The sequence below is a fragment of the Sporothrix brasiliensis genome, assembly GCF_000820605.1.
Source record: "Sporothrix brasiliensis 5110 chromosome Unknown Cont21, whole genome shotgun sequence".
Classification (NCBI taxonomy): domain Eukaryota; kingdom Fungi; phylum Ascomycota; class Sordariomycetes; order Ophiostomatales; family Ophiostomataceae; genus Sporothrix; species Sporothrix brasiliensis.
The window spans coordinates 854,812-867,474 of record NW_024467140.1 but is presented as its reverse complement, the minus strand read 5'-3'; the positions used below and the strand labels follow the sequence as shown (position 1 = coordinate 867,474).

At 55.0% G+C, this 12,663-nt stretch overlaps 5 protein-coding genes across 5 annotated transcripts; 3 read left to right on the top strand and 2 right to left on the bottom strand.

The window, feature by feature from the left end:
- Positions 1–659: 659 nt before the first annotated feature.
- SPBR_05221 (uncharacterized protein) lies at positions 660–1,545 on the bottom strand (the record flags this gene model as incomplete). The annotated part of the gene is made up of 2 exons (XM_040763498.1): positions 660–1,170; positions 1,241–1,545. The coding sequence occupies 2 exons, from the start codon at positions 1,543–1,545 to the stop codon at positions 660–662; spliced, it is 816 nt and encodes a 271-aa protein (XP_040615285.1).
- A 1,224-nt stretch (positions 1,546–2,769) lies between these two features.
- Positions 2,770–3,299, top strand: SPBR_05365 (uncharacterized protein; the record flags this gene model as incomplete). The annotated part of the gene is made up of 2 exons (XM_040763642.1): positions 2,770–2,813; positions 2,870–3,299. 2 exons carry the CDS (start codon positions 2,770–2,772, stop codon positions 3,297–3,299), a joined length of 474 nt encoding a protein of 157 aa, XP_040615284.1.
- Positions 3,300–4,202: 903 nt separating this feature from the next.
- Positions 4,203–6,668, top strand: SPBR_04703 (c6 zinc finger domain containing protein; the record flags this gene model as incomplete). The annotated part of the gene is made up of 1 exon (XM_040762980.1): positions 4,203–6,668. The coding sequence occupies one exon, from the start codon at positions 4,203–4,205 to the stop codon at positions 6,666–6,668; it is 2,466 nt and encodes an 821-aa protein (XP_040615283.1).
- A 558-nt stretch (positions 6,669–7,226) lies between these two features.
- Positions 7,227–8,477, bottom strand: SPBR_05043 (endo-beta-1,6-glucanase; the record flags this gene model as incomplete). Its single annotated transcript, XM_040763320.1, has 1 exon — positions 7,227–8,477. The coding sequence occupies one exon, from the start codon at positions 8,475–8,477 to the stop codon at positions 7,227–7,229; it is 1,251 nt and encodes a 416-aa protein (XP_040615282.1).
- A 2,688-nt stretch (positions 8,478–11,165) lies between these two features.
- Positions 11,166–12,038, top strand: SPBR_05226 (uncharacterized protein; the record flags this gene model as incomplete). Its single annotated transcript, XM_040763503.1, has 1 exon — positions 11,166–12,038. One exon carries the CDS (start codon positions 11,166–11,168, stop codon positions 12,036–12,038), a length of 873 nt encoding a protein of 290 aa, XP_040615281.1.
- Between the last annotated feature and the right edge of the window lie 625 nt (positions 12,039–12,663).

Below are 12,663 nucleotides of genomic sequence, written 5' to 3'. Positions count from 1 at the left end.
TGAGCTGCCATGCCGGGGGCGGGACTTTGATGATCGGCCTGTTCTTAATCGGGAACTGTTTGCACTGGGATCGGCCATCTATGAAATGGTGGCCTGGAAACGACCATTTCATGGCGTGCCGGACCACGAGGTGGAAAAACGATATGCACGCGACGAGTTTCCTTGTCTTACAGGTATAGTTGTAGCAGAGACTATTTCAAAGTGCTGGCATGAGCAGTACAGTTGTGTTGATGAAGTCATTCGGTCATTGAATGAACAACAGGTCTTGACGGGCCGAACCTTTAACGAAAATGGGGTAATAATAAGTGCCCCGTGGTTAACGTAGTATAACATCCACGAACATAAGTAAGTTGTAGCGGACCACTAAAATAAAAGAAGTTTATTTTCATACGATGACTTAGTTATGATGAAAAGAGAATTAAAGAAATAAAACAAAGCCTAGATTATATCACGCACGTAATAGATATCAAAAAAATTATAAACAATAAATAAAATGGGTTATAATATGATTTGTTACAATGCACCAAGTACACGTAAAATTAAATTCGGTTAAAGAAATAAACACACGATTGCTGCCGCGTGGTACCCATATTGTTTTTTCTGACCTTTCATTTAGTCTACAACTACTGAACCTCTGGTTGGGGGGGATGTCGGGGCAATTACGCCGGCTTCCGATACATGACACCGCCGCCCGCCTGGTGGCTCGGGACAATCATGGCATCGGCAACGACCACGTTCTCACGGCGGCTGGCCGCGAAGACAATGACCTCGGCAATGTCCTCGGGCGTCAGCGGCTCGACATTGGCATAGATGGCGTCGGCCTTGGCCTTGTCGCCGTAGTGGCGCACCACGGAAAAGTTGGTCTCGACCTGGCCCGGGTCAATCTCGATGACGCGGATGCGCGTGCTCACCAGCTCCATGCGCAAACTCTCTGTAAAGGAGCGGATGGCGGCCTTGGTGGCGCAGTAGATGCCGCCGCCGGCGTAGGGCTGGCGGCCGGCGGTGCTTCCAATGTTGATAATGTCGCCGTGGCCGCCGTCGGCGCGGGCCTGGAAGATGGGCAGGACGGCCTGGGTCATGTTGACGAGACCGGTAACGTTGGTGTCCCACATCACGTTCATGTCCTCCTCGGCAATGGCCGGTGCGCGATCGAAACCACGGGCGAGGCCGCTGCGGATGTGCAAAGGTGAGCGGCGAGCTGACTTGAATGGCATAAACTCAATGGGAGAGGGGGACCCACGCATTGTTGACGAGGACGTTGATGTCGCGGTATTCTTCTGGCAGCGACGGGACAAAGTTGCGAACAGCGGCAGGGTCACTGACATCGAGGACGACGGGCAGGACGTGGACGGTCTGGTTTGCAAACTGCTTTTGAAGCTCGGCAGCCACCTCTTGCAAGACGTCGAGGCGGCGCGCAGTCAGAACCAGGCGGATGGTGCTGCCCGGGCCGGCAATGCGGGCAAACTCAAAGGCGGTGCTGCGGCCGATGCCGGAGGACGCGCCGGTGATGACAATTGTCTTGCCGTTGATGCGTGCAGAGGCCATTCTCTGGGATTGTGCTTTGTTTCGGTGATGGGTATTGGTTGGTCAATGTAATCGTCAATTTGGCATTAAGGTGAAAGTTCAACGGTTAACGGAAGTTGAGATATCAAGAAGCTAGAGGATAATGGACCGGCCAATCCCCGCATCGAGACGAATCCACCTTCCGTGACTCACTTGCTGGTCCGTCCATCCCAATGGCCGTCCCAATGGCTGTCCCATTGGTCGGCGTCCAAAAGTGATTCCATTTCAGATACCATTTCGTCTCAATGAAATAGACAAGTATTTTCAGCCAAAAAAGGCACAAAAATTCTTGGTTTTGCTGAACGCGCCTGTTTGTGAGCCTCTAACCATTGCCACCGCCATACTTGCAAATTCCCCACAAGCCTGTGCAACTTGGTTGGCCGAGGTGGGGCTTGGTTCCCCGACGTGCCTTGCGTCAACAACGATGGGTTCTTCAGTTTTCGACGTCGTCGGCTTAACCTGATAGTTTTTATTAACATATATACTGATTTATATTTTCGAGGCCTTACATGGCGTATAGTACGATTAAACGTTTTGGCTGCTTGTTGGAAAACTTACGCCCCATTGATAACTGTGCCACATTTCCGGGGCACGCGCATGCAATTTTGAATATGTTTGTTGCAAAGAGCACGGCAACGTTCGCGATCATTGTGAAAGGCATCTCCGTGGTTTTGCAATGTTGGCCTCAGCTTGTCTATTGTAAGTTTGTCTAAAGGGAATCTATCCTACGATGACAAATAACTTTGTCTTACGAAAACAAATCAGCAATAGAAGGCATCCGAACTTTGTTCCATTTAGACACGGTACATCCCTGTCAGAATTCAATAAAAAGTTCGGTTCAAGCTTTCCTTGCTCGACATCTGCCGAAATGCAATTGCATCTAGAACGGCAATTCGGACGTTTAGATTTAAACATTGCGGCTGGCCATACAGCCGGACAGTTCCGTTCAATTTGACGGTGGATGCAATATGTAGACTTTTATCCGACCTTTCATCTTCCAGCTATCAAAGTCGGGGTAAGTTGACTTTGATAGACTTGGGTGCCAATATACCAAAATAACGCAAAGGCCATGGGGACGATAGACAGCGACATAGATACAAAAGGACAGTAATGCCCATACTTGGCATTGCGCCGTCCGTTGTTTCTTTCCCCAGATCAAGTTCAGACTCTTTGTATCTCGCCAAAAAAAAAAAAAAGCTCGCCATAATGCTCGTCAAATCTCTCGTCGCTGTGGCCGCTCTGGCTGTTGGGTAGGTTTCATCGCTAGGAGTTGACTTGCCGCCAAGGAGCACTGCTAACAAACCAGCATCAACGCCGCCGCGCTCCCCGCTTCGCCTGCTGCCGCCGGCAAGACCTTCAAGTTCCAGATTGTCGACCCCAAGAAGGGCAAGTGGTTCCTGGCCGACGCCACGGGCGCGGGCACGCAGGACCAGACCAAGGCCTTGGATTGCCAGCTCGCCGGTACAGCGAATGACGTCTTGACTTGTGGCGGCAAAGCTTTTGACAAGTACCCCAACTTTGGAGACATGTTCCAGATGGAGGCATCGCAGCCTGTGGCCAGCGGGTCGACGGGCTGGTCGATTGACAGCGACAACAAGGTGCACTGGAACGCCAAGCCGAAGATCAACTTTGACATCGGCATTGGGTCGGAGACAAACCTCTGGGCAGAGACGTGCCCGGATGCCCATGGCCACTGGACGGGCGAGCGTGGATATGCCGTGGCAGTGTGGGTGTAAGTTTAGGTCTGCGTCTGTTTAGCAAATAGAGAGTAGGTAGGATATATTATTTGTTATCGAATTTCGTAACTGACATCATCGACGGAGTGGCGTCGGTGGTATTAAATGATGTTCACACGTCGCATAAGAGAGATGAAGACATGTTTTCAGAGCAGTCGCTCTTGCCTCACCTTTGGTGATTCACGTGTTTATTTGCATTATTCGTCTTGTTTTCTCATCGCCTTGTTAACTGTTGCTATTATCGGTTGTGATTGATTTTGATTGTCGTGAGAACAGAAAAAAGAAAACGCACAAAAAAAGAAAACGCACAAAAAAAATAAAACGGAAGTCGCTTCTCTACTGACTTTGGGACTTTCCGCAGAATCATTTGAAGAAATGGAAGGAGGAACCAATGCTTTCTGTCCAAACATCGCAGTTGCGACTTACAGTCCTGCGCGAGCAGTTGAAAACGGCGAGAGCGACTGGCCGTACTGCATCAAACGGTAAGAGCGACCAGCAGTGGTAGAAGATAGTAAAACGCAGCCAATGGAAAAATATGGTCGAGATCACAAAAATCGGGTTGTAAATCCGAAGAAACAGAAAGAGCTATGCGGCGGCGCCACGTGCCTGCCATCGCATATCATGTTAGCACTCAGCGCGGTCTTGAACGGCCCACTTTTACCACTGCCGCCCGCTAGCGAACTGTCACTGGCCGCCAAAATGCTAACTGTGCTGTTTCAATTAATCGGTCGTTCCTTCCTTCTTTCCCACACGCATCCTCCTTCTTTTTCTCTCGTCACCAAATACTTGGGACGGCAGTCACGACGGCCATGTGACCGAGCACAAAATCCAGTGGTTGCTAATTGCAGAGACAAAAACGCACTCTTATCCAACGCCCATTCGCTCTGCGCACCACCGCCGCAGATGGCAGACACCGGCCGCGGTCCACGATCAGCGCGATCGGCCTCGTCGCGGTCGGCTGCGGCGCGGACGGCAGCCGGGGGATCACCACGATCGTCGCGCATCCCGTCGTGCGAGCCGTGTCGAGTGTCCAAGTTGGCCTGTGATCACGGCCGCCCTGTGTGTGCTCGCTGCTCGCGCAAAGGCGTTCCGGGACAGTGTGTGTACCGCAAAGACCCGTTCAAGAGAGTCAACAATAGCAGCAATGCGCGCAGGAGCAGCGCAGCACAGCCGCGGTCGCAGTCGCATCCCGAGCCACAGATCCGGTCGCATGTGTCGCCGGCGGGTGATTATGACCGTCTGGCACCTCTTCCCGAACTGCCTGCGTTGGCAGACGGGCAACCGCCATTGCAGTTGACGCTGTACCCGAACCCAGGGTTCCAAGGCTCCTCGTCCCTCAACACCATTCTGGACACAGTGGAACACGGCGCGGCGAGCTACGAGGGCGAGAACGAAGACGGCGACGAGAACGAGAACGAAGACCAAAGCGTCAACGCAAATACCAACGGGGAGGACAGCAGTGTCACGCAACTTGGCACAGACACAGCTGCACCAAATCTTGCCGCAGGGCTTGGTAGCGGACACGATCCAATGGACGGCAGCCACGGAACCGACGGACCATCGCCCCTGCAGGGCACGATGCTGGTCATGAGCGGTGCGGCCATGATTGAAGAGGGCGCGCAGGTCTTGGAGCTCCTCGCGCGCCTCTTCACGCAGGGCATCGTGCAGCAGCTGTTTGCGGAGTGGATGGGCAAAGGTCTCGAGGTGCATCTCGGGTCGCTGTTGGTGCGCCCGTTTCTGGACAGTTTTGACCGCGTTCTGGACACCCCGTCGCTCCTCTCGCGCCGCCTCTTTCACGCCACGAAAGTCCCGACCGACGTGGACAGCTCGGCGTCTCTCAACGACTTTGCCGACAAGTACACCGGCCGCAACCTCCGCTGGGAGACGGTGGGCCTGATTCTGGCACTCGCGGGCAACGCCGTGAGCAAGCTACGGGCGCCGCATGCTGTGCTGTACCGCACCGAGCAGGAACGCCACGCCCTCGGCCGGCAGCTGCTGCACGCCAGCAACACGTGCGCGACATTTTGCGAGTCGCTGGACATCTTAAACGATGTGCAGATCATCTTTCTGTACGAGAGCTTCTTGCTCCACTCGGTATACTTTGGACACCAGAGTTTCCGCGTCTGGGGCCGGCTGAACACAGCCATCAACGCGTTGTTCGGCCGCGGCATCCACCAAAGGCTGGAGCGAGATGCACGGGAACGGGACGGCGGGAGCGGCCACGGCCTGCCATTCTTTTTGGTGGAACTGCGCAAGCACGTATTTGCCCTGCTGTACAGCTCCGACATCAACTTTTCCGTCTTTCTAGGGCGGCCACCGCGCATCAGCAAGCGGCACTGCGTCATCCACATGCCCTTGGACGTCAACCCGGAGGCCTACCAACTCGCTGGCGAGGCTCTGGAGGACCACTTGAGGCAGCTCGACGAAGCCGGCTGGAACACGCTCGGCCAGATCCGCACGCACGCCGTCATCCGCTGGTCCATGATTACCTCGCAAATCCGCGAGGAGGCTCTGGAGGCAATTATCGGCGGACACGGCAGCAACGAGCTTCCCGAACGGCTTGCTCTCACCGCATTGCGCACCAAGATTGCCGATGCCTGGCGTGCCCTCCCGTCTTACCTGGCCGTGCCCGCGTGCGAGGTCTGGCGCGCCCGGCGACCCGGCCAGCAAACCGACACGCTGTACCTGATTCGCCTCTACTATCTGCAAACGCTCTTTTTGATCGAGTGGACCGCCTCTGTCCACGGCACCGCCAACCTGGACGCGCTCTTTGTCGTGGCCAGCGACTTGTTGGCCTGGGTCAACGAGGCCATTATCATGCGCGAGCGGCTCAACCGCTTGGGGCTCAACACGCTGGCCTGGCGCGTCTCGGCGTTTGGGCTGCCGGCCGCTGGCGCGCTGGCCAAGTGCCTGCTGGCAAGTGCGTCGACCACCGCCGCGTGGACCGCGTCCAGCGGGGCCACGTTCACCAAGGCCATCCGCGACTTGTCGGTCCTGATTGCGCACATGGACTACCTCTACGACTCCAGCGACGGCAACGACAAGCTGTTCATCCGCGCCAAAGGCATTCTCATTCGCGTCCTCGAGTCCACACTGTCGCCACGCCGACGCGGCCATACGCAAACGCCCACAGCGGCGGCAGCGGGCGCAGAGCCACAGTTGGCACAAAACACGTCCGCGAGCAGTGTCCCCATCTTTACGCCGCCACCGTCCAACGGCAATGCAAATGGGCTCAACAACAACACCGACGCATTTGACCAGGACCAGTGGGAATTCCGACCCGAGCTGTGGATTGGTCTGCCCGGCCCCAATTCGACCGAAGTCAATCACCTGGACTTTATGAGCGACTTTACCCACTTCTTGGACTGATAACACGCTACCCTGTACGATGCGAGCAAATCTCGGGAAGAGACCGGCGTGTGGGCAGAGGAGAGTCATGGGATATCGGCGTTCGGGGTAAGACATCGGAGTCAAGCGCTAAGTGGGATTTCGGAGTAAAGGCACTGTCGGCCACAACACTTTCTCGTTTTGTAGGCTCACGTGAGTGAAACGGTCTCTATTATTGACGAAGACCCTAGAGTGTCAATTAATTGAATATTTCTCTTTAATAGAAATCTATTTCTATGAATTTTGTTCGTCTCGTGTTTATGTTCCAACGACGCGACAGTTGGTTTTAGGACTACTTGTGGGCGTCCTTTCAGTTTCTTCCCCGAACAAATAGCTGCCCAATACGATTGCACATGATTATTTATGCAAGACAAATTTGTAATCATGTAAGAATGTTTTGTTCGTGTATGTACAGACATGGTTTGTATATGTCAAAGCAATAAATATGCAAAGAAGAAAATCCCTTCCATCCTCCTCGACCGGGCCACGGATGGCGTTGCGGAATTTTGTTTCACTCGAGTCTTGTTGGCCATATCTCACTTAACAAGCAGCGCCGCGGTCGACCGACCCCGGGTCCTTGGGAATGACACCGGCGGCGACGGCGTCCTTGTAGCTCCAGCGGTAGTCGCCGAGCTCCGTCTTCCAGCTCCAGAAGAACCAGCCGAGGTTGTGCTGCTCGTAGGAGGTGACCTGGGCGGCGAACCACTTGGTGTAAAAGTCGGTGTTGGTGCTGGGCGTCCAGTCGGCGTTCCACTGGACCTTGTCGGGGGGGCTGAGGGAGAACTCGCCGACGATGCCGGGGCTGTCGGACTGGCTGTTGTCGTTGCACGAGGCCTGGAGGTAGGCGGACTTGTCGATGGCGACCGACGACCACTTGAGGTAGCGGTGGTCGTCGTAGGCGACGTACCAGCCGTTCATGGACTCGGTGGGGTTGCCGCTGCCCCAGTCGTTGTTCATGACGGCGAGGTGGACCTGGGCGTTGCCGTGGACGCCGAGCGCGTCCTCCTTGGTGTGGACGCGGTCCCAGGCGTTCTTGTAGTAGGAGTTGCGCATGCTGCTGGTCTGGCTGTTTTGCGTCTGCACCGGCTCGTTGACAAGCTCAATCATGCCGACGTTGCGGTACTCGTTGACGGTGTGCACCTGCTCGACGAGGTACTCGAGGAACTGGAGGGCGCGCTCGTACTGGTAGTCGACGTAGAAGCCGGGCGTCGGCGCATACTGGCCCGTGTCGGCGTTCTGAGCGACCTGGGCGCCGGGCGCGCCGTGCAGGTCCAGAACAATGTAAAACCCGCGGTCGCTGGCCCAGCCGACAATGTTCCGGAGGTACGACAGCGCGCCCTGGGGAAAGTGCTCCGAGTCCGCGTAGACGAGCGACTCGTCGAGCCAGTAGCCGAGCGGGATGCGGACCGCGTTGAGGCCGTAGCTCTGCATCTCGTTGAAGTCGTCCTCGGTGATCCACGAGCCCCAGTGGCTCTGGAAGGCGGCGTTGGCGGCGGCCTGGCCCAGGTGCGAGACGCAGTCAAACTCCGAGTTCTGGCCGCTGCAGCCCATGCTCGACCAGGTGTTGCTGGCCATCCAGGGCTCGAGGACAAACTGCGAGCCCAGGTTCACACCGCGCAGGGGCGCGCCGTTTGTGGTCAGCCAGCGGCCCTCGACTGACCGGGTCGTCGTCTTGTTGAAGAGGTTGGTCCCATCACGGGCCTCCATGCGGTGGACATTGTCCTGGGGCAGCCAGGCTTTTGCCACGCCCAGGAGGGACGCGACTGCCAGAGTCGAGAGCGTGTTCACCATGATGTCCCTGGTGAGAGGAACAGAAGAAAATACCAACAATGAAGAAAGGAAGGAAACAGGAGTGGTGGCCGATAGCACAATCAGACAAATCGAGGGACGTTTGTCTCTGCCGCTGTTTTATACTGAGATCGTCCGATGTCGAGCATCCCGTATGTCCTATATTCCGCTGGACACTGGGTGCAAATCGACCGAAGCTGCGATCGTCGCATGTTCACGACGTCGACATCGAGCAAAGAAAACGAGTTAAAATGCAGATCATCTCGTCAATCGGTAAAATCGGTAAAATCGGTAAAACGACCAGACGTGGTCGACGGTCCGTGCTTGGACGATTGGTGGGCATGGGTGCCCTTCGCCCTAAACTGGTCGCTCGGCGTTATTGACCTCAAAATGCGAGAAAGTCAGAGGACGGGCCGAAAGTATGAAACACAAAAGACCGCCCATGACAGGGCCACGACAGGGCCACGACATAGACACGGCGTTGAAATGTGCCGAAGCCGATGCCGTGGAGAGTAGATCAATGCAATGGCGGCATACTCGGAAGCGATTTAGACTTTCGACCCAATCCATGAACGATCGTCGGTCAGGGAAACGCTGTGCGCAGGGTGAATGGCCAAGAGTCGCGATGTGGGATCGATTTGGGACGAGGAAAGCTAAAGTCGTAGCGCGTGTCGATCATGGCTGGACTGGAAAGGTTATCGGGCAGACCGGATCACACATACCTCTTTGAGCTAGAAGGCGGGGGGTGGTGCGGAAGGGGATACGGGGGAAGGCTGCATTGGTTGCATGACACAAGAACCGTACGACGATGGCTTGTGGGCTGTGAGCAAAGCCCACATGAATAAATGAGAGACCAACTGAGGATGACTCGGAAGGATGAGAATGTTGAAGACCATTCAATAAGAGAGGACAAAAAGAATAAACAATGGTGGCGGTACGTACGCTGGAGAGCCAAGAACGGTTGAAACTCTCCACGTGGAGCTTTCATGAGGAGCTGCTGGATCGAGGATAGGACACAAAAGGAGCGGACCCTTGCTAGGGGCTGTGCTGCCTGGCAGGGTGGACGTTGGTGTTGGGCAGCCTAGAAGGACGGGATGGCAACGGCTTTGTTCCAGTTGTCGCCACAGACCAACCACACTTCTCATGGGCAACACAAACATCTGTGAGTTTATTTTCACAAAGAACCCCCGCCATATCATTTCAACGGCAATGACGGCCCATCCCGTAAATCCTCCATTTAAGCATCGACTGTCCATTGGCATTGAGTCATGACGACCAAGATACCCCATTCAAAAATATGGATCTAGGATAGATGGGTCACAAGAGCGGTAGAGCACAGAGTTGACCACCTGGCCGTTGTGTATTTGGAGTATTGCAACATTGAGTAAAGTTGGGTTGCAAGTCAGGAAACGAATTTGTTTTTTTTCTACACATGTACTAAACAAACTGCCCCGCAACGATCAACTTCAGGGCATGCCAAGCAGGGTAGCATATTCTTAATTCCAGATGAAGGAGGTACGATGTAAATCATTCATCTCAAGTGCAGTGTGCAGGTCGTGGGGGGTGCAGATGGCTGGAGAAACGCGGATTGGCGGAGATAAACAGTTGTCCACAAAGTTTGTCCGCCGCACAGCCCTTTTGCGCATATTTCGCTCATTGAAGCTTTCTTGGGACACGGAGTACGGGACATTGCACGTTATGCACGTCTCCTGCTTACTGATAGACATCCACTCGAGAAATGCAATAAAAAGGAGGCAGGGTTGTACTCGGGGGCGGTGGGTGTACGTTGTACCAAAGAATGGGCGAAAGCTATGCATACAACAGAAACGACGCTCTGTTGACCGGGTACAACGTATTATCGTGAGATGCAAAAGAGAGAAGCAAACAGGTTCCAAAAAAAAGAAAATTAAAAAAGCAGACATTTAAGAATCTGACCGACAATAAATTACGATTACACAAAAAGGGAATAGCGCAAGGCAGGATCTAGAACGAATGATTGCCGAAATAAACAGTACGACTGTGATGCTGACATCAAACCCATATTCAGCTAGTACGTAGGATCCAAACACGTACGAATAAACACAGGCCAGTCTCAACGTGTCTAATCCTAGAGAGACCTTCCGCTGCTGACCAATGTGACGGCAAAGCAAATCCATGTGGATACATCGCTCATCGTCACGTTGATATAGGCCATATGTCGAACAACAAAGACGCATGGTCTCGCCGGCGATGCCGAGAAGACACAAATTGGTGACCGACGGTGCAAGGACAAACAACGATAGAGTGAGGAAAACTGACGACAGACAAAACGTGGCCGGAGTTTCGGTGTCGACTCAGTGATGCCGGCTTGCCGACTCTAGATGGGGACACATTTTTGACAAGGTAGCCCGACGACGGATCGAGTGACGCGGGATATCTGCGAGATGAGAAATTATAGCATCGTGGAGGATTTCTCTGCCGTCCGTGGGCAACGGGCTCTGTCGTCTGTAATCAGTCTGACTGCCTCTTGTCCGTAAATTACCTGGAATATTGTCGTCAGCTGTGCTCCGTAGCACTTTTGTATAAATCTGTAGGTTCTCCGCTGACATACAGACTCCTTTATTCATATCTCATGGAATACCCCCAGAATCAACAAGATCCCACTCCATATCTCACCTCACAGACCAGCTGGCCCCGACACCACTTTCCACAATGATCAGGGCACTTACTGCCCTCTCCCTGGCCGGTGCGTCGCTGGCTGCCAGTGTCCCTGCCACGGTTCCTGCCGGCGTCCCAGCGGGCTCCCATTCGCGCCCCAAGAGTCTGCCCTTCCCAGACATTGCAGCCATTACGGCCAACACGACGCTGCCCAAGCACAGCCATGTCGGCCTGCAGCGGGACCAGCCCAAAGGCACTACCGCCTCCTCGTCGCGCCTAGGCCGCCGCGACGACTATTGCAAGACGCATGCCTGCGTGGCGTCGCCCACGCTGACCTGGGGCGACGCCGACAACGGCGGCAAGGGTATCCACATTACCAACGCGGGCAGCGACTGGCGCGGCTTCTACATCTTCCAAAACTGCTGCGACCTGGTGCCGTACAAGTACATTTGGATCGCCGCCGGCGAGACGCAGTTTGTGACGCTGCCCGGCGACTTCCAGGGCCGCATCCAGCGCGGCGTCGACAGCACCATGCTCAGCGGCCAGAGCAACCTGCTGGGCACCTGGTTCGAGTTCAGCTGGGACGCCAACGGCGCCGGCTGGGCCGACATCTCGCTGATCCGCGGCTGCGACGGCGCCGCCCTCATCTGGGACACGGACAACGGCAACGAGTGGATGGGCTTCACGCAGTGGATCCTGGACGGCGCGCCCACGGGCGCCTACGACATGAAGAACGACGGCCAGTGGGTCCTGGCCGCGTCCGAGGCGCTGGGCAACCCGGCCGACGTCAACACCCTTGTGCGCGACTGGTACATCCAGCAGGTCGGCACCGACCGCGTCTATGTCGACGACTGGCACGGCAACGGCGCCGTCATGGAGTCGCCCACCGGCCGCATCTCCTCGTACTGGCCCGAGGGCCGTGCCTAAGCTGTTGCCGACCTCCGCACGAAGTTCACCTGTCGTCGATGAGGCTGGGCGTATCGAAGACATTGGCTAGCCGTTTTTGGATTCGTGTTGAAACCCTCCCCGTGTCTGGTGTTTTCACTAGTTTGTAAAGGCGGGTATCAGCGGGAGGGGACGTGCCGAGTCGGGCACACGGTCCAGACCTCGAGTGAATTTTGAAAATGGAAGAGACCAGGTTCCAAAGTAGATACTCAAATGGTCCCTCGTTGGACAACGAGAACGCAAACAAAGCAGCAGCGTAATCGCGTATATTAAACGTTTACTTTTCCATAGTAATGATTCTATTGGGAGAGATTAGCCGTTGCCTGCCAGGCGCGGACTAGTCAGTAATGGATCAGCACACTCTCATCATGGCCGGCCCCTCGTATTGGCGACGTGGCAACCGTTTTTCGAGCCACTTCTGCCAGCGATGCTACGGCCATGCTTGCCGGCCATGCAATATTATGTGACTGTCACGTGGTGTAGCGCTCAAGAGGTAAATCCTTTAGCAAGCGGGTTTTCCAAGAATACGTTAGTGCCCGAGTAAATTCTCTCGTCTTTTTCACGTCAAGGTTTTAGCCACGCTCGCACCCACTCCCAAAACGCGATG